General features: G+C 34.2%; 1 protein-coding gene across 2 annotated transcripts; it reads right to left on the bottom strand.

The window, feature by feature from the left end:
- Positions 1–1495: 1495 nt before the first annotated feature.
- Positions 1496–19034, bottom strand: LOC121370653 (protein ZNRD2-like). 2 transcript variants are annotated; one of them, XM_041496038.1, is made up of 4 exons: positions 18910–19034; positions 5843–5994; positions 5051–5135; positions 1496–2044 (listed from the first exon to the last, which is right to left on the bottom strand). In XM_041496038.1, exons 1-4 carry the CDS (start codon positions 18929–18931, stop codon positions 1638–1640), a joined length of 666 nt encoding a protein of 221 aa, XP_041351972.1. In that variant the 5' UTR covers positions 18932–19034; the 3' UTR covers positions 1496–1637. The 2 variants fall into 2 exon arrangements, with proteins under 2 accessions (XP_041351972.1, XP_041351971.1); XM_041496037.1 differs by lacking the exon at positions 18910–19034 and adding an exon at positions 8849–9735.
- Positions 19035–19469: the final 435 nt, after the last annotated feature.

Here is a 19469-nt window from a genome sequence, read left to right on the forward strand (position 1 = left end):
GATGACTCTGAAGAAATTTTGCCACTACCATCTTGGGTTTTTTAATTTGACAACTACTGATGGGCTATGCATGTTTTGATACATGTATGCAGGGGGAAATTCTAGATTGTGTAAAGGAGTGCAGTCTTTAAAAAAAAAAAAAAAGGCGCAGGTCTTACAGGATTCCCAAGTACTCGCAGGTCTCAGAAAATTGCAAGAAGAATGGATTTGTTCATGCAAATCTCATTTTGCATAATCTATCTTTTGTTTGCACATTAAATTTACATGGACATAATGTGTTACACAATAGGGAAAACAGTTATCGCAATTTATATATTTGTGGATACTATAAACGAGTTGTGCAATTTTTTTCATTCTCAAAGCTTTGACTTTAAATCTTTCCTAGAAACACCCAGCCGACCTGGATATTACATCTACCCCACAAAAAAGGAATAAATGTATTACATTCATCCATTAAACACAGGATTTTCGGGGTACTTCTAAATGCGAAGAGAGAGTATGAAATTCCCAATATAAGCACGTATATTTTGATCATATTTAGATAATAAACTCTTGAATCGGAGAGATGAAAGGCTGTTTTAAAAATTAATATTAATACCAGTAAATATTGTGCTACAGCTTTAAAATAAATGGATCATGTAGCGTGCTATAAGATGGTACGTATTTAAAATTTGGGAATTGTTTACAAAACATGCAAACACCCACACCGACACAAACCTGACTACCACCAAACTTACTTTTTTGTCATGCAAAATAAACTTTGTTTATGGTAGGCATTGAGATCATCCAAAGAAAAACATTCCACACCCCTCAACTAAATATTGGCCTGCAAACAGCTAACTGAATGAATACAAAAATACATTTCTTCCCATAAGGGTTTTATGGGCAATACTGGACCTTATAATTATTATTTTATCTTTTAATGTTATCACAGACCACTCCTACTAAAATATCCTATTCACTGAAATTTGCCTATTAATGTAGTTATTTCAACATCTGCCTATTAACGTAGTTATTTCAACATTTGGTACAGCAAGAAAGATTGAATTTCACCGTTGCCATATTGGTAGCCTACCGAAAATCATCAAGAGATATTTTATCTGCACTATTCCATAAAGACATGTACCACAACTGTGTGTATAAGGGGGAGGGTGGGGAGCAATATAGTCCATGAAAACGATCGATCCTAAGACCCATCACATCTCAGACGAGTGTTTACTTAAAAGTGCACTCACTTATATTCCTTCCAACCTGAGGATTACCATACAAAAACAAGGTCTTTTTTAACATGTCTAAACTTAAACATGCGGAAAAGTTGCGAACTCACAGGGGCAAGTTAAGGTTTTCTGCATGTTATGTAACCCAGGGTTAACCTCGAGTTGTACAATAACCTAGTGGTACCTAAACCAAGCATGAGAAATCCAATTTTGTTCCACCAAGTGGGTGCAAAGAATAGTGCATACAATAGAACGGTGTGAAAATAACAACAAAAACATTTTGCAGTTCCTTTATGCTTTTATTAAAGAACAAGGGTATGAACAGTTTTCAGGTGGTTCTTAAAACTGGAATTTGGGCAACATCTAGAGAAATTTCATATCTGAACTATTCTTATCTTTACGGAGGAAAATCAGTCTGTGCTACAAATCCTTCAGAGCTTGAATAGCACTGGCACATGATTTGATCAAATTACACAACTGGATGCTGTATTCCACACTGGCAGTTTTATCCAACTCGCTGGTTGCCCAACAAAGTTTCTTGTTCAGTGTATTCAGTGCGTCCACATGGTCTACCACAGACTGAGAATCACCGACACTGCACTGGATTTCATTATGCAGCACTGAACAATTTGCTGGTCTTTGTAGCACTTCATGTGTTGAGTTAGATGTCTTCAGTTTGGTTGCGCCAGTGGAAGGTGTTAAAAACCTCTCACTGACAGGCACCTGGGGGCTGTCTGAAACAGAAGACATTGGGGATGCACCACCCTCTCGCAACAATCCTAGTTCTTGTTCTCGCACCTGTGCAAGGGCTGCTGCTTCATTGGTTACTGGAAGATTGAAGAATTGCATGTAATGTAAGCGAATATATTAAAGGAATGTGTGTAACAACAACCTAGTACATTCTTTAATCAGCAGCTGTTACATGTAGATGTCTAACATGGTAACCATGGTGTCCTTCCATTTTGCCTACAACCCATTTTGCCTACACTCAGTTTGCCTACAACCCACTTAAAGACTTTGCATACACTAAGTTTGCCTACAACCCACTTAAATGCAGACACTTTGCCTACACTAAGTTTGCCTACAACAGACTTAAAGGCACTTTCCCCACACTCAGTTTGCCTACAGTAAGTTTGCCTACAGTATGAAAAGTTAACATCCCCCAATTAAAAGTGGAACAGTTCATGTATGGTCCCAATGTATAAGAAATAACATGACAAAATAATATGACAAACATACATATTCTATTTTTAAAAAACCCTATTAAAATGACTGCAAATATTTCGTACAAAATGTTCATAGTTCAAAGTCATATTTACAACAGCAGGTTTACCAAGTGGCTGACACCGTGAAAGTGACAACCTGTAGTGACCACATAGCCTACCCCCATTAAGTAGCAAGGGATCTTAAATAAATACACATTTTCTACAGATGAGATAGTACATACTAGTCTTTGAAACTACCACAGAAAATTAAAGGTAAGGCATGTTTGTTTAATAATTCATTGACACATTTTAAACTCCAGCTATAATATTAAATGCAGACATTTATTTTGGAAAAGTGATTACACCAGCACAGACGACAATTAAACCCGAAGTATAAATAAAACCGCACATCTCATTTGAAGAAAGCAACCTTCTATTATTCAGGGAATATATTCAATGGATGATTGAAGGATAATCAGTTTGATAATTTGAATGCAAAATAGAATACATAAAATACAGATATAAGAAACTATAAAGTCAATAGCCCATTCCTTTATTTATGTGATTAGAAATTTATTAGTCTATTTGTTTTGGAAATAAATGAGATTAAATCCAACATATTACTTATATGCAAGTAAGGTCATCAGTCAGTACTATTCGAGACAATTATGTTTAGGGGTGCCAGTATCCCCATTAGCCCGATTATCTTGACATTTTCAGGAGTGTGATGTTTTATTCCCATGAGTTTTCAAAATCAGAAGTGTGCATATGTGTCTGACATTGTTTAATATTTAACACAATGTCTAGAGAATGAGAGGAAAACCCTGTCACTTCTACAAAACAGCAGCACAGGATCTTCTGTATGCATGGGTACACAATTAGCCTTTGATGTACCAGTTGATAAGCAGGGAAAAAATTAGAAAAACTTGTTAGGTCCACAGCAGGTTTTCTGCCAGAAAATAATTTGAGGGTATGTAATAAAAATCAGATCGTAATTGCCAGTATCAGGTGTGTGTAATGTCATCTTCTGGTGAAGTAAACCATCTTCCGATGTTCAGAATCTAGACAAATCATGTAATTTATCTGTGATAGGAGGTCTCTTATCTAGAACAATTGGGTCTGAGACTTTATGGTCATGGCATATGAATTGTGTGTGTGTGATGTGATTTGAGATGGAGTCTAGATTCTAAAAGTTTTAAAAGCATGGGCCCAGGTCATGGTATGCAAAACACTGCCAACCCAAGTTATACTTTCAAACAAGGTTTGATGATCTTGTATGAATTAATATGAAAGATATGCTTTGGACAAGGATTCATTTTAACCTTCTGACTACTGCAGGCGAGATATCTCGCCCGACGTCACGCCAGTCGACATACTGTACACTGTATACAGTGCATTCCCTAATCACATTTCCCGCCATTTTGCACAAGATACTCACCGGACACAGTTTATTTTAAAGCATGCTAGCTTTTGTTTGCTGTTTTTCAGTGGTAAATAGCTTGGAATTTTGAGTGCAAAAAGTGGTTTTCGGCAAGTATTTTCACTTGACAACAATGGCGGCACATCGCGGTAATTTTCAGGGATTGGTAACTGATTGTGTCAGCTAATTTGATAATAAATTTGATTGTTTTACCAACAACGAAAATCACCAAATATTGCAATATAAATCTAAGATTCTTTTTAAAAAAAAAATCTGGTCAGAAAACCAGTTATCGGGAATAATGGACATAAATACTGAACAGCTGGCCACAAATACCTGTAAGTAAATGCAACTTTTTCGATTCTTTGCCTAATTTTAATCACCATTAACTGATCTAAAATATCATTAAAATTACAATAACAACAAAAATAATACTTATCGATTCATATATGAACTTTATTTTAGGTATTTATAAAACATTTAAGTGAATATATGTCAGTAAAAAGTATAAACTTGTACCCACTCAACATGGTTTTTGTCAAAAATAAATCCAGTAGTCTAAAGGTTAATGTGCAATAAACAGTGAAAAGTATGGTATGTCAAAATGACCTTGTAATGGTATGCAACACAACCCCATTCCAAGTTGTTCCTGCATGTGAAGTTTGATGGTCCTGCATAGGTTGGTATACACCATACCGCAATATGACCTGTCAAAGATGGGCATATAAAAAGCCAAAAGAAACAAAGCGTACCGGTGAGGTACATGATACGCCCATCAGGAGTTTGATGGAAAACCATATCTATATTAATGATTATGTTACGGGTATGACTGAAATCCAATTATATGAATTTTTTGCAATGGGATGGATGAACAGTTTGTCTTGGACCAACCACCATCCCAAGTTGTTCCTACATGTGGTTTGATGGTCCTGTATGCATCTGTATGCAAGATATGATCTGGACAAGGATTTACTGTTATGTGCAGTAAGTAGACCATAAAAAGTAGGTCACAATGACCTAGTAATAGTACGAGACAAACCACTGTCTCAATTTTTCCTACATGTGACGTTTAATGGTTCTGTATGCAAGATATGGTCTGGATAAGAAAAAAGTTAACAAACGGACATACGGACGGACAAGGCCATACCATAATACGACTCATCATAGATGGGCGTATAAAAATGGGTGTTTGAAATATTCACACTTACATGGATCATCTTTCTCTGTGTCAGAATCCAGTTCATTACATGCAATACAGTAATCGTCTCCATTTCTATCTTGAAGGAGGATAGTCTGAAATAAAAAAAGGTAATTCTTAATAGTTAAAATATTAACCAGGCATCATTTTTCAACAAATTCTACCAGCAATCCACATAACAGGTTTTTAATATTTTCAGGGATTTTCTACACTATGCTAATTAATTCACATTATGATACTAATAAAATGAAACAATCATCATGGTCATGCAAATTATATTTTGTAATAGATAATGTTTTTTTAGTTTTTTTAGTTATTGGAAATATTACAAGAATAGGATTCCTGGAATTCCATTGACTTATTGACTACTGTATATCAATTCTCTAACATCAAAGTTCCATATCATATGGACTATTGCATTGCTTAAAGTAACGCCACCCCATCTACTGTACATTGCTACCCCTTGTACTGTACATTACTATGTATTAACCCTTTCAAGTGTTTAAATCTCATCCAGAGTGAACAAAACATTTTAAAGAAAATCTTGGCTCTGAGATGTATTTGAGTACATTATGAAATTAAAATGCAACAGAATCATGAGCTTAATAGTAGGTAATATATCAAACTAAGCCTATCAGCCTATCCACAGTCAGCTAATACACAGGAATATGCCATAAGTAAATCATTTTGCAGTAACTATGAAAGCAAACATGAATAGTCGGGGGAAAAACCACCATGAGAAATCTGCAAGAAAGTATGAATGGGTTACAATCCATGTATTACTATTCATTCCTAAACCTACTCCACAGTCGCACACTGTAGACAGCATCTTGTATCCTTTCAGCAGGTAATCTCCCATCAGCTTGCTGATCTTGTCTGATCGGTCACGCCGTGCTCGAATCAGCTTCATTTCAGCTTCTGATGGTGGTTGCCAGTCGTAATCTGAACAATCCCCTGAAAAACATACAGACAACTCATTAAGTACATGTATGTTACACACAATGTTTATTAAAACATACAGACAACTCATTAAGTATGTTACACACAATGTTTATTAAAACATACAGACAACTCATTAAGTATGTTACACACAATGTTTATTAAAACACACAGACTACTCATTAAGTATGTTACACACAATGTTTATTAAAACATACCGACAACTCATTAAGTATGTTACACACTATGTTTATTAAAACACACAAGACTACTCATTAAGTATGTTACACACTGTTTATTAAAACATACAGACTACTCATTAAGTATGTTATACACTATGTTTATTAAAACATACAGACTACTCATTAAGCATGTTACATACAATGTTAATTAAAGGCATATTCGGTTGTTTATGCGCACAACTGCCGCACATATTATAAGAAAATACTCCGATAGCTTGTTGAATTGAAATGACGTCAGTATTACAATGAGGTCACTTTGCATCTCCCTACATTTCCCCTTGGTTTTTCGCACATAAAATACATGTGTGTTATAAGATGCTTTCTGGTCTATTTGTAGAGTTATATACATTTTATTATTGTTAGAAATGTTGATAGTTAGACAAGATAGTGTTATTGCATTTTGCATTACACATTAAAAAATATATTAGAGTAGGGATAGATTTTTTGAAATATATTTTTAAATAAGCCAGTGACCTCTTTTTTATTTAATTTTTAGTAAGTAGACATGCTAGTAGTCTTTATACAAGATTTGTGGGAAAATTTTAGTGGTGAAAATTTTTATATTCACCAAAATGTGCTAATAAAATATGAAATTGTAATTTAAATATATTGAAAACACTTTTTGTCAAGAAGATACAAACGTTAAAGGGACATTCCTGAGTTTGCTGCATTGTAAAATGTTTCCGACTAATAAAATATTTCTACGATTAAACTTACATATAAAATATATTTTCTTGTTTAGAATATCAGTGTCTGTATATTCAATGTGTTTCTGGTTGTCTTAAAGCCGCACACCCTAGTTCCATCCAGCAAAAATAAATTATAATTTGGTTAATCTACAAACCTGTAACACACTTAGATCACGTTTTTATCAAATGGAGTGAAAAAGCAGGTTTTATATCGATAAATACCATGGGAATCCCCATGTCCCAATTGCTTGAAATAATGTTGAAAGTTAGTATTCTGATGTCACCGGTAGAAGCACAACAATGCCTACGTCACGACAAATTTCACAGACTTGGGGTGCGTTCGTTTCACCTCTCCTGGACATGTTCCAACTGTTCTGTCCTGGTTGTATCCCCTCTCCAGATATAGTAAGACTTAGCAAAATTATTGGTTTTAAGGGTTTGTAACGTTTTGTATTGACACTTACTTGTCTGAACTTTATTGTTACTGAAAATGTTCACGAACTGTGAAGAAAAATCTCACGAATAAACAACAACAAATCGGATGTTGATTGCGCGAACCGTGAACGAGAAAACAAACCGAACCAAAATGATAACGGTCACGTGGTATACCAACATCTGTGACGTTTACACAGGAAGATTCCCTCTAAAAATAGATTGGACCTCGCTTGCTTACCGGTTTTTTCTCGATAGCACGTCTTGTGAAAAAATGCAAAAAATGCATTTCGTGGTTTTACAAACATCAGGATTACCAAAAAGCACTTCAGGTGAATGGAAATGTGTATTCTAAATAATAAAATATAAGTAAAGTGCAATTTTATTTGTGAAAAATGGGGTTTAATAGCGAAAAACAACGCCGTAATGGTTAACAAATAAACGTAACTAGGGTCTGTCCCTTTAATATTTGTAAGACGGCCAACCTGGATTGGGTCTTCAAATAATTACGAAAACATCATATTTTAGGAAATAAAATGAAATTTAACCCAGTACAAATATTAGAACGATCAGAAACACATTTAATATGCAGCCACTAATATTTTATGCAGAAAAATATATTTGATATGTAATTACAATCGTTAAAAAGTCTCTGCTAGTCGATAACATCTTAAAAGTTGCAGCAAACTCGGGAATGTCCCTTTAATGGATATTATGTTGTACCAAAATAATTTCTATAATGCACACATATACATTACATTTGACATGTATTTCAATTTAAAAGCTCTTTATTAGGTATAGATTAAGGCAAATTTCAATTTTAAGGTATTTGTTCACAAAATAGGAGAAAATTACACGATGTCCGAGATATGTAAAAAACCACAAACTAGCCTGGCGACACCCCATTTGTTTTGAAGATATGTGTTTTGATATGCTTATAGAATAAATAGGTGAAAAATTGGTACATTTTGAGTGGTAGAAATATTTGTAGCGTATGCCTTTAAAACATACAGACTACTCATTAAGTATGCTAGAATCTGTTTATTTAATCATAAAACCTGATTATTGTGGCCCTTATTAACAATCAGCCATCATTTCTTTCTTATGCAGAGTTTATTCTGTTGTTAAGCAAATAAGTCAACTACCTACATGTAAGCAAATAGGCTAAAACATGTAATTTAGTTAATAAAAGTTTGCATTAATAAATAACTTTTCCATAATTAAAAAAAAAAAAACCCACAAAACATTCTAACAAAATTACAAAATATTCCAGCAAAATTATAATTTCTAGGTTTTGTTTGCCTTTTTGAACACTGTATTACATTCAATGACAAGACAAATCTGTTGAATTACCCACTGCTGAAGACAAGGAGTTCAGTAACAGAAGACTGCAACAATTTACAAGCCATGCATTGTACATGAAAACACAACTTCAAGATGACGATTCTCTATAGTTATAAGAATCAAGATACAGATATTATACTACAAGTCCATGGTTGGTCTCACCTTCTCCATCCTCCTGTTTAATACATTCATCTCCCAATCCACTGTTAGCCCAATCAGCATTAGTGCTAGATTTGTCCCTTGTAAATGAACCAGTCCAGTTGGATGACTTCACTTCCCCATGCCACTGCCTGGCAGACGCAAGCTTACTTTGCAAGGAAGACACAGAATTATTCTGATTTCCAAAATTATTCATATGTATGTACTGTGATATATCTGTACGTGCATGTTGATTGATTGTGTCACAATCCATTTCAATTTTAACTGCACTTATGTTACGACCATTCAAAGGAGAAATACTAGCACATGTAGATAATGGTTTCTTTCGTTTTCCTATTTCAATATCATTAAGATATTTCCGTCTGTTTTGAAGCATTCTTCCCAAACGGACCCACAGTTCATTGCGTCTTCCTGCTATGTGTGGAGCGTGTGCTGCTATGTAGGAGAAAAATTTATCTTGTTTGTTCGATGCGATCTCAGAAAGAAGTGGAGCCTTGTTCCATATTTTTGCAAACAATGCAGCATCTCGTAACAAAGACTGACAGAGTCTTTGAGCTTCAGAAGATTTTGTTTTTCCTTTTTTGTAAGAAAGAAGTTCCTCTGCAGAGTATTTGAGATAGTGTGATGAATAAGATGACTGCATTCCAGACAACGTCACAGTTTCAGACAGATACACTTTGTGAGGAGAACTCAACGTGTAGTTGTATCTTGACATCATTCCTTTTCCAAAATTATTTATTATTCAGTTAAACCACCACTAAAGAAAAATTAAGAATTTCCATCTATCAGTTGCGAAATATACAATGAATGACTGTAAATGTGCACTAATTATTACTGTACAAAACATTATGAAAGGACATTGCCTGTATTCCTCACTAAGCAAGCATCATGAAAACCCCCTGAAAACCTACTTATTTAAAAAGTTGTGTTTTCTGTTTATGACACGTAAAATGTGTACATGTGTATGCCAAATCTATGTTGAAGTATCTCACTCAATCACTAAAGCCAGATAATGGAACCAGTTACCTAACATGAATCTGAAAAACAAAACCAGAAATTTGTTATTTATAATATCATTCAATGTCTTCATGACTTGCTTTTGGTTGACATTTAGTCTTGAACACCAAACCACTTCACAGATGAAACTGCATGTACATATACTGAGAGGCATAAATAATGCAATGGGTATTTCACTGAATAATCTCTTATCTAAATGTCAAATCACAGATATTAAGCATGCGGACAAATGACATATTGGTAACAACTGTAAGTGAAAGAGAATAGGTTCAAATCAGAAAACAATGGAATAAAATGAGCTTTCAGTAAAAAGTATAAATTGGGTGTTTATTGCGTAATACCCATAGCGTTATTTATGCTCTCGGTATAGATATACGATAAATGGTATTTAATAACTACACAGCAGGCTCAACATTATAGGCAGACACTATTACACTTTTGCGACAGAAAAGCATTCCTCAACATCAGAGTTGACCTAAAACACTTAAGTTAGTTTAGTGCCAGATGCTGAACTCATTTATTACATGTATGTGCTTGTCATTTCTTAACAGGTGAAGGATGTAAAACTTTGACAGCTGAAGAAGCTGAAATGAGACTGTTTTTATTTACCAAATCCATTTGCAAAATCTAATAATTATATATATATACCATCTCTAAACTTAATCTATCTACCAGTTTATTTAAATATCAGATGACATTAACAGATAAAAATTATTAAAATTAGCTGTATTATTACAATACTTCGCCACATTAAAATAAAAACTGGTCTACTAACCTTGACCCCTGTTACAATTCTATAACCAGCAGATGACGCTGTTTACACATTTTCATAATTCTGGACAAAATGTTAAGTTTAAATTTTAAAAGATGAAAGAAATAAAAAGTACCTTTTGTCAAATATATCATATCAAAAGTAGCATGGGTCTCTGGTGATTCGAAGTACATAATTATTAAATAATTGTATTAGTATATTTTAAAACTGCTTTGTAATTTTATTATAAGTGTTTAATTGTTACTTGAACCAACAATGCAGACAAATTCCTATTACTATATTTTAATAACTACAGTTAACAAAATAAGGACAGAAGCAAAATGGGAAGAACTCTTTAATTCTGAAATCGGTTGGGCAACAATATATTCCAAACCTTTTAAGACAACCCAAGATACTAAGTTAAGGTGGTTCCAATGCAGATTATTGCATAGAATTATTACAACTAACATTTTTTTACAAAAAATTAACAAAGCTGAAACTAATCTTTGTACATTTTGTAAAAGCACTCCAGAAACCATATTACATCTTTTCTGGGACTGCTTAACAGTCAAAACCTCTTGGAATTAATTTTTACAATTCTTACTTGATAAATGTCCTCATATTCAATATTTATCTCTTGATGCCAAACTAATTCTACTAGGAAAAAATAATATTACAACAATTGACGACATTTGTGATCTGTTTCTATTATTATACTATTACTTGCTTTAAATTCTTTTATCTATAAATGTAAAGTAACAGATATCTTACCAAGTATGAAAGATTTTAAACATATTCTGAAATCTAGATATCTAACAGAAAGAAGTATTTATCATAGTAAAAGTTTACACAACAAATTTCAAACTAAATGGGCTATGTATCATAATCTATTTAAGACATATAGTCAGGCAATTACTGCTGAACAAATTATGAAATTTGTAATTATTATTTACTTTGGTGTTATATACATACATGTATATTAATATTTTACGACAGACAGCCATACCAGTCAGTCAAATAATTCATATGTTTTATATAATAATAAATTATAATACTTCATTTGTGAAGTCTTATGATGTCTGCACTTCAAGAATCACTTGTGGGCGTGTCGGTGAGCATATGCGTAGTTATATGTGTATATTTAAAGTTTGTTTATTGATGGGATGGGGGTTGGGGGTTGGGGAGGGGGTGGGTTTAGGTGGGGATAAGTGTATAAATAGATATAATATAATAGAACATATCTCGCAGACCCCATTTTATATAGTCAATTTTTGTTTAATTATTTTACATGTCTAGTCCAAAATTATAAACTATGAGAACTTGGGCTAAATAATATACAATCTTTTTTCTATCTGTATCATTAATATTCACATATACATGTATAACTTCGTGATAATAACAATTGTAAATACTGAATGAAAATTTCGATCTGTATACTTAAATGATGTTTAATTTTGTATTGTAACTCCATCTGTCATTTCATCCCTGTGGTTGGGACAGATAACAAATGTAAACAGGGGTTCTGTGAATAAATATTTTTAAAACCCCCAAACAAACAAACAAACAAAAACACAATGCAGACAAATTTAGATATCTGATGCAATCAAAAGTATACACGTGCTTACAATCGGCCTAACCCCACCCACTGAACGAAAAAACTTAACATTATTTACTATTTTCAAACATAGAAGTACAAAATGTCATAAAAACAAAGTATATACGGTAACTGTAATTGGTATGGTTGAATTTATGTGTTGAAGCAATCAATAAAAAAAGGACCTGATTTTATAATTATTTTCATTGATTTAGCAGTCAGCAGACTGCTGCATGGTGTTTAAAATATTGCTTGCAACATAAAGTGGGACAAACTTCTTTATTTAGCTTTGGTTATTTCTATCTAAATATTCTTTTAATATTTATTCAAATTTATATAATACTGAATATATATATATTGTAGTAATAGTCACATTTTAAAAGAAAAACTCTATTGATCTACATCCTTAGTTCTATGTTTCAAATGCTTGCAGAGAAAACCGATTGATGTGTGACCTCACATTTTTACTGACGTCACTAACTAGTATGTCAAAATAAACATGCATATGCAGACGACACTTTGATATATATTTTGGGCATGACTGCCATAAATTAAGAAAACTACAAATGTTTTAACTGACATAAGGGTGGATATAACTGAAATTTCTTAGCTACTTGATGGTCTACACATCTTACTGCGAGACTTGAGATGTAAACAAACTGTAGGTGGCGTATTACTTTAAAAAAGGGGGAAATCCCAAATGACATGATTTAATAATGACAAAGAATCAATAGGGTCAGACTTAATGCAGGGTGCACATTAAGTCAATACTTTTCTTAATGTGCAGGGCTAGTTGCTTCCCTCTATTTGGCAAATTTAAAATGGCGGGATTTTTTTTTTTTTGTCGTTAGAAAATTTATTTGGTTTATAATGATGCAAGTACAGTGTAACCTCGATTTGGTTATACTGAAATGAGCCATGAAAGGTACCATTTTCTTCAGTTAATACTTTGAGTTTGAGGTAGGGGTTGTAGTACTGATATTTATGGGTCATAGTTTGGTTGATATAATGCATATGTATATAGTGTTTTTGAAGCACAAACATTAACATGGTTGCCTATGAAATTTTATTTGGTATAGTACAACCTAAAACGTAAAATGTTTGTTTTGTAGTCTAAGGGAATCAACATTCTGACTTACCATGTTTATAAATACATAAAATTATTGATAATTTCTTACCTGGTTTATTTTAGTTTTGTTACTGTTTGTTAGTTTTATATGGCATTCTGTTGACATTTTGCAACTTCAAACAAAACTCAATATAACGTCAAACTTGCATTGGTACATTAGTTTGTATTAAATCAAGGTTATACTGTACTTCAATCGGGAATTAGTGAGTATGGTAGTTTATACATTATTGGTTTGTGTGTCCATTTGTTGCACTATTTCGGTTGAGAAACGGTTAAAACATGGTGTCAAAAGCTTTGAATACCAGCTATATATAGGGTATATAACAATATTCGGAAGTAGAAAGAACCACACTTTCTACGTCCCTTCGGACTAGGTGAGACTCAGAGTATATTGACTTAATGTGCGTAGTGTACTGCTATTACTAAGGCAGCTGCAAATCTAGCAAAATATGTTAATTTCTTTATGTCTATCGCATACATAAAAAAGTTCATAAAGATAAACCTTGACATGGGACTACCAGTGCCACAAAAATAGAACAAAGAATATTATATGTTGTAGTCTGAATGGATGTAGAAAGTATTGACTTAATGTGTGCCGTGCAGTACTAAAGCAGCTGCAAATCTAGCAAAATATGTCAATTTCTATATGACTTATCATACACATAAAAAAGTTCATAAAGATAAACCTTGACATAACATCGAGTTGAGGTTGCTTACTTTGTATTGGGACTACCAGTGTCACGAAAATAGAACCACGAATATTAAATGTCATAGTCTGAAGAGACGTAGAAAGTATTGACTTAATGTACGTCCTGCACTATACATCCTGGCCCTAGCAAATTCCATCCCATGTAAAACGCTACTGCGCATGTTCAATCCAACAACAGGATAAATTTAATGACATCATTGTTTACCGTGTCCAATACAAAGTAAAATAATAATAATACATTTTTAATTACATGTACTTACCTCTGTTGTCAACGAAATGTAAAATTCCCACCAGGAAGTGAATATTTGTAATGTTTTAACACCATTGAAATCTGTCCCACGTGAAAATACAGAAATACTATTCTACATTTTTCAGTTACGATACATGAAACAAAATAGATTGCAATATCAGTTAACGTAAAAAATCAACAATGTGGATGTAAATCAAATCCATTCAAGTAAAAGTGGCACAAAAGTGAAGCACCCTCCAGTAAACAGGAAAGAGCGCAACGTTTCTAACTGCGTTCAGGCACATGTGTTTGCAAAAAGTACTGTACCACACGTGTGATTTGTCACTACATGAATAAAAATATGTTTCTTAACTATATATATATATATGCACAGATGACAAACACTTTGTTTATAGGTAAACTAAACTCCAACAAGAGCCTTGTGTTGGAAAGATGCATACCCGGACCACAAACACATACTGACACTTTAACAAATGAAAAATGCATAATTTTAGAGGTAATAAAAAAACATGATTATTCCTGCTAACTGGGGGCTGCCATTTTGTTTTGTTTTTGTGACGTCCGGTGGTATAACTTGGGGCGAAGGGATGTCAGCTCCGTCCAACTTCTCTATGCACAGTGTAAACAAACGCTTTAATTTACGACAAGGCACTTCGCTTTCATCAACCTGACTTGTAAAACATGGAAAGGCTACTTAATCAAGTGTTTTACAGAATTACTTTCAGTAATAAAGCAGGACGGCTGGTAATGTCCATTACGATACACAATACCATGTGATCTTAAAAGAGGCACGTCTTTTTAGTGTGTCTAGACACAGTGTCTGGGGACTGTCTAAATATACACCTGCCAATCAGGAACCACAGGTACAGGCCACGGAAAGAAAAGACCAATTAATCAAGAAAACACTCCGACTATTATTTCAGTACGTGGGTTAATTTATGTACAAAACATAATCCAGTTATTTCAACACTTTGACAATGGAGGTTTATTTTGTACTGAAAAATAAACCACATATACATGTTGCTATGTTACTGGGATGGATATTATTACAGAACATTGTGATGCATCCGCAAAAATCAGGTATGTTTTGTTTCTTCAGTTCGAAGACTAATTCCTGACGTGACACGTTAGGTATTACATAACCACCAGCTCGCCAGAGGGCGTATTCACTGGGATGGTACAAAAAGGATGCGCCCGTTATATATAATAGCCGTCACATTTAACTGTTTTATTAATTAACTATATACGATTATACTTGTTGATATTAAGCAATAATGTGCATTATGTATCGTTGAATATGCGTACCAGTTCAAAAGCCTTGCTTTAGCATTCCTTTAATATTTCTTTAAAAGGAAAAGTTAAGTTTGTCAAGCGTTCTTGTCTGGTCCGTGTTTTATCAACACCCAAAGCTAACTCTTGATGTCAATATAAATAGGCATTATGTTTATTATACCAGTGAATAGTTTGTAAAATATAATTTTTTAAAATGAACTGATTCTTAATTAACACAATTTATACACGCAAAATGATTTGCAATTGTTATCAATGGATTATGAATACTATTCACTACACTATAGGCACAAAAATGTAGCACAGCTTTTGCAGATCGAATATAATAAGAGAAACAAATTCTAACAACAGGGTGCTTAAAAAACTTTAAAATTAAATGATTTGGCCTTGTTGAGGCCATGTAACATGCACCGAATATTAATTCATCTTCTTCCATTTTAAGTCAATTTCTACAAGTCATGTAGACCCGATATCGGTAATTTTAAGGAAGGAAATGTTTTATTTAACGACGCACTCAACACATTTTATTTACAGTTATATGGCATTGGACATATGGTTAAGGACCACACAGATATGGAGGGAGGAAACCTGCTACCGCAACACAAAGGGCTACTCTTTCTGATTAACAGCAAGGGATCTTTTATATGAACCATCCCAGACAGGATAGCACATACCACAGCCTTTGATGTACCAGTCATGGTGCACAGGCTGTAATTTTTAGGGGTTTGTAAAGTTTTGTATTTAGATACTTAGTAACTTAGTTGTCTGAACTTTATTGTTAATGAAAATGTTCTAGAACTATGAAAAAAATTCTCACAAATGAACAACAAATCAGATGTTGATTGTGTGAACCATGCATGAGAAAGCAAACTGAACGGAGTTGGAAGCATAAAGCAGTTACGGATGCTGACAGTACCACTACTGTACAAGGGAAGGGAAAAAATCTGACCTTTTCCCACCCTCATTTTCTATTTTGATCGATCAAGGTTCGGTTTGTTGATACATATGTCTATGCAGTGGCATTTAAAGAGTGCTAGTGTTTCGGCCAAAAACAAAGTTTTGGGATTGGCGCTATGGAATTCAATGCAACCACAGTCAACAGGGGGTATGGGTCATCCTCCAGAATAAAAATGGATTAAGTGAAAGGACTTTCCTTTGGCACTGTCACTAACCCTAACTCTATTTATTATAAGTAAACTGATGATCAAAAGAAAGTATACCAATTATTTTTTCAAAGTATTAAAAACAACACAAAACACAAGTTGATGCAAATGTTATATTTTGAAAGTATAATAATTTGGCGATAAATAAACACTAGTATACTCAATAAAACCCATAAAATGATAATATCACAGTTCACAATAGCACTAGGGGTGAAATGTGCGATTTCATAAAGGACCACTCATAACGAAGATGAATAAATTTGACCACAAAGAACATGTGTCAGTGTTCAAGATTCACAATTTGGGGCAGTATCCCAGTTGGATACTAACATTTCAAAATCTGGTATCCCACCTGACAATTTAGTATCCCACTTAAATGAAATTCATAAATAACATCATAACAAACTTGGACGACACTGTTCTCGTTCCCAGTATATTGCAATGACGCAATCGCGGAATTTGTGCAATTTGCAATCAAATGGAATCTATTTTTGAATAATACTAACATAAATTAATATTTAGCAGTGATTTATAAGTGATTCTGACATTACTAATGATAAACCTACTTGTATCAATTTTCTGCAGATGTGGAATCAATATCTGAAATAAAATTTGAAGGGAGGAAACATCCAACAAAAACAATAGCAACTTAGCGGTTCCCAGTCTATTGCTATGCCGTTATTTCTCCAGTTTAGCATTAGACTGGGTATGAGTTGGGAGAGATATTGTTATGGCACAGTATTAGACTGGGTACGGGCTTGAAAATACTGTTACTTAACTTCACCAGTAAATGACGGCTTTCATTGTTTAGCGAAAAATAAAAACACAGGATTTTAAAAAAAAAAAAAAAAACATTATATGGTATCCCGGTGGGATACTGGGTTCTTGGAGTCTAGTAAAATTAAATTCTGGTATCCCCGGGATATCATTAATCTTGAACACTGCTGCGTGTATGTCCACTATGTGCAAGTATGCAAGCATGGACCCGACGTCGGACAGATTTCCGTCAATGACAATAAGGTCTGTCCGCTGTTGGCTACAGATACCGCCCCAAACCATCACAGATCCACCACCAAATGGTTATCTCTCCTGCATGTCGGTATATCCGAGTCCTGCCATCAGCTCTGAATAACTGGAACCTGCTCTCATCAGAAAAAGAGTACACGTTGCCAGTTCCAATGTTGCCAACGTTGAAACTGACGTGCCCAAAGTAAACGCCGAAGTCGATGTTGCCTCATCAATGTCATCCCTCTGAATGGTTTATAGGCCCTGATACCATACATCATACTGTCATAGTCGATGACATGTATACAGTGTGACGACTGATGACATGTCCAAGACCAGTTGCTGCAGATGACGTCATAGTGAGGAATCAGTTGCGTAAGTGTAAGATGGCGGTCCTTGTTGGCCATTGTTACGCGGGGTCTTCCACTTCATGGTCTGTCTGCAGTCCTGCCAGTCATCCTGTAACGCTGTATCAACCTGGTGATCGTCAATTTTGTGCAATTCAGGATTCTTGCCACATGGGCATAACTCACACCCAACTGCACCATACCAATAGCTCTCTCTTTTTCTTCAGCAGTTAGCCTTGCCATGTTCTCTGGTGTTTTACTGTTGACTGAGGCATGTTCTAAGCAATGGCACCCTTTTTTACACCCTTATGTGCACGAGTATCATGTTTCTCATGCAGTATAAATTTGATGAATAAACTCATTTTGCACATGCGGCATCGCCCAAACGCAGCAATGTGCGACAATTCGTCATTGATTGCATTATGAGAACAATACTGGAACCTATCTAACCTTCCATGAACGTGTATACATTGTCATCGATTGTGTTTATCATAAAAATAATTGGTATACTTTCTTTTGATCGTCTGTTTAGTTATAATGTTCTTTATACGTGACGTGCTAAAGGAAAGTCCTACCAAAAAGAATAACATTTGGGTATGGCACGCCTCTGGCAGAAAACCTGACTGTGCGGAAGTGATATAATTATGCCAATTTTATGGGACGGAATTCGATACCAGATCATTATCATAGTATTTAAGACAAATGTCATACCATAATTTCTAACGTTGTTTACAATTACAGTAGCAAATACAACATCTTAAAATGACAGATTTTTTTTCAATGAACATGCAGAAAATTTAATAAATTACCCATTCTTAATTCCGCCTGCATTTTGTAAACAAATATCGATTTAAAAAAGTTCAAGTGAAAGGACACTCTCTTTTTGTCGTCTTCTTTGGTTTGTTTCCTCGTTTACTTCTTGCGACCCGTAGATTACCAGGAGTCTGCATATCATGTAGGCCTACACTCTTTTCCTCTTTCAGTTTACAACGCATTAAGGAGTAGACTGTCAGCTGGGAGGGGGTAATCCTCTAATCTCTGTGGGCGATTTGTGATAAAAAAAAATGTTTTAGAAAGCCCATGACTTAGAAAGATGAAATGTTAACAAGGGGTCGAAATAAAAGCCATTTTAACTTCTTTGAGTCGTATATTTTGAGTTTGGGGATATGATTAATTTATGCTGAATATCACAAACAATTTAGCCAAACCTGTCTGATTTGGTCTGTTTTTTAAAATAATAAATAAGTTTTCTATACCAAGCAGTTATTTTCAAAATGGCAAGGTGAGTGAGGGCGTTACAAAATTCAAGATAGCCACCATTTTATGTTATTGGCTACAACTGTCTCTATATTAAACCTAAGATGATACG

Source organism: Gigantopelta aegis, chromosome 4 (assembly GCF_016097555.1).
Source record: "Gigantopelta aegis isolate Gae_Host chromosome 4, Gae_host_genome, whole genome shotgun sequence".
Taxonomy (NCBI): Eukaryota; Metazoa; Mollusca; class Gastropoda; order Neomphalida; family Peltospiridae; genus Gigantopelta; species Gigantopelta aegis.

Bases quoted from the DNA above. Each gene is read 5' to 3' on its own strand.
- LOC121370653 (XM_041496037.1), bottom strand. From the start codon at position 9,563: ATGATGTCAAGATACAACTACACGTTGAGTTCTCCTCACAAAGTGTAT. The intron at 5,995-8,848 runs GTGAGACCAACC...TATGTTTTTCAG, and splicing joins TAAACAGGAGGATGGAGAAG to GGGATTGTTCAGATTACGAC. The intron at 5,136-5,842 runs GTAGGTTTAGGA...TTTTTATTTCAG, and splicing joins CTACAGTGTGCGACTGTGGA to ACTATCCTCCTTCAAGATAG.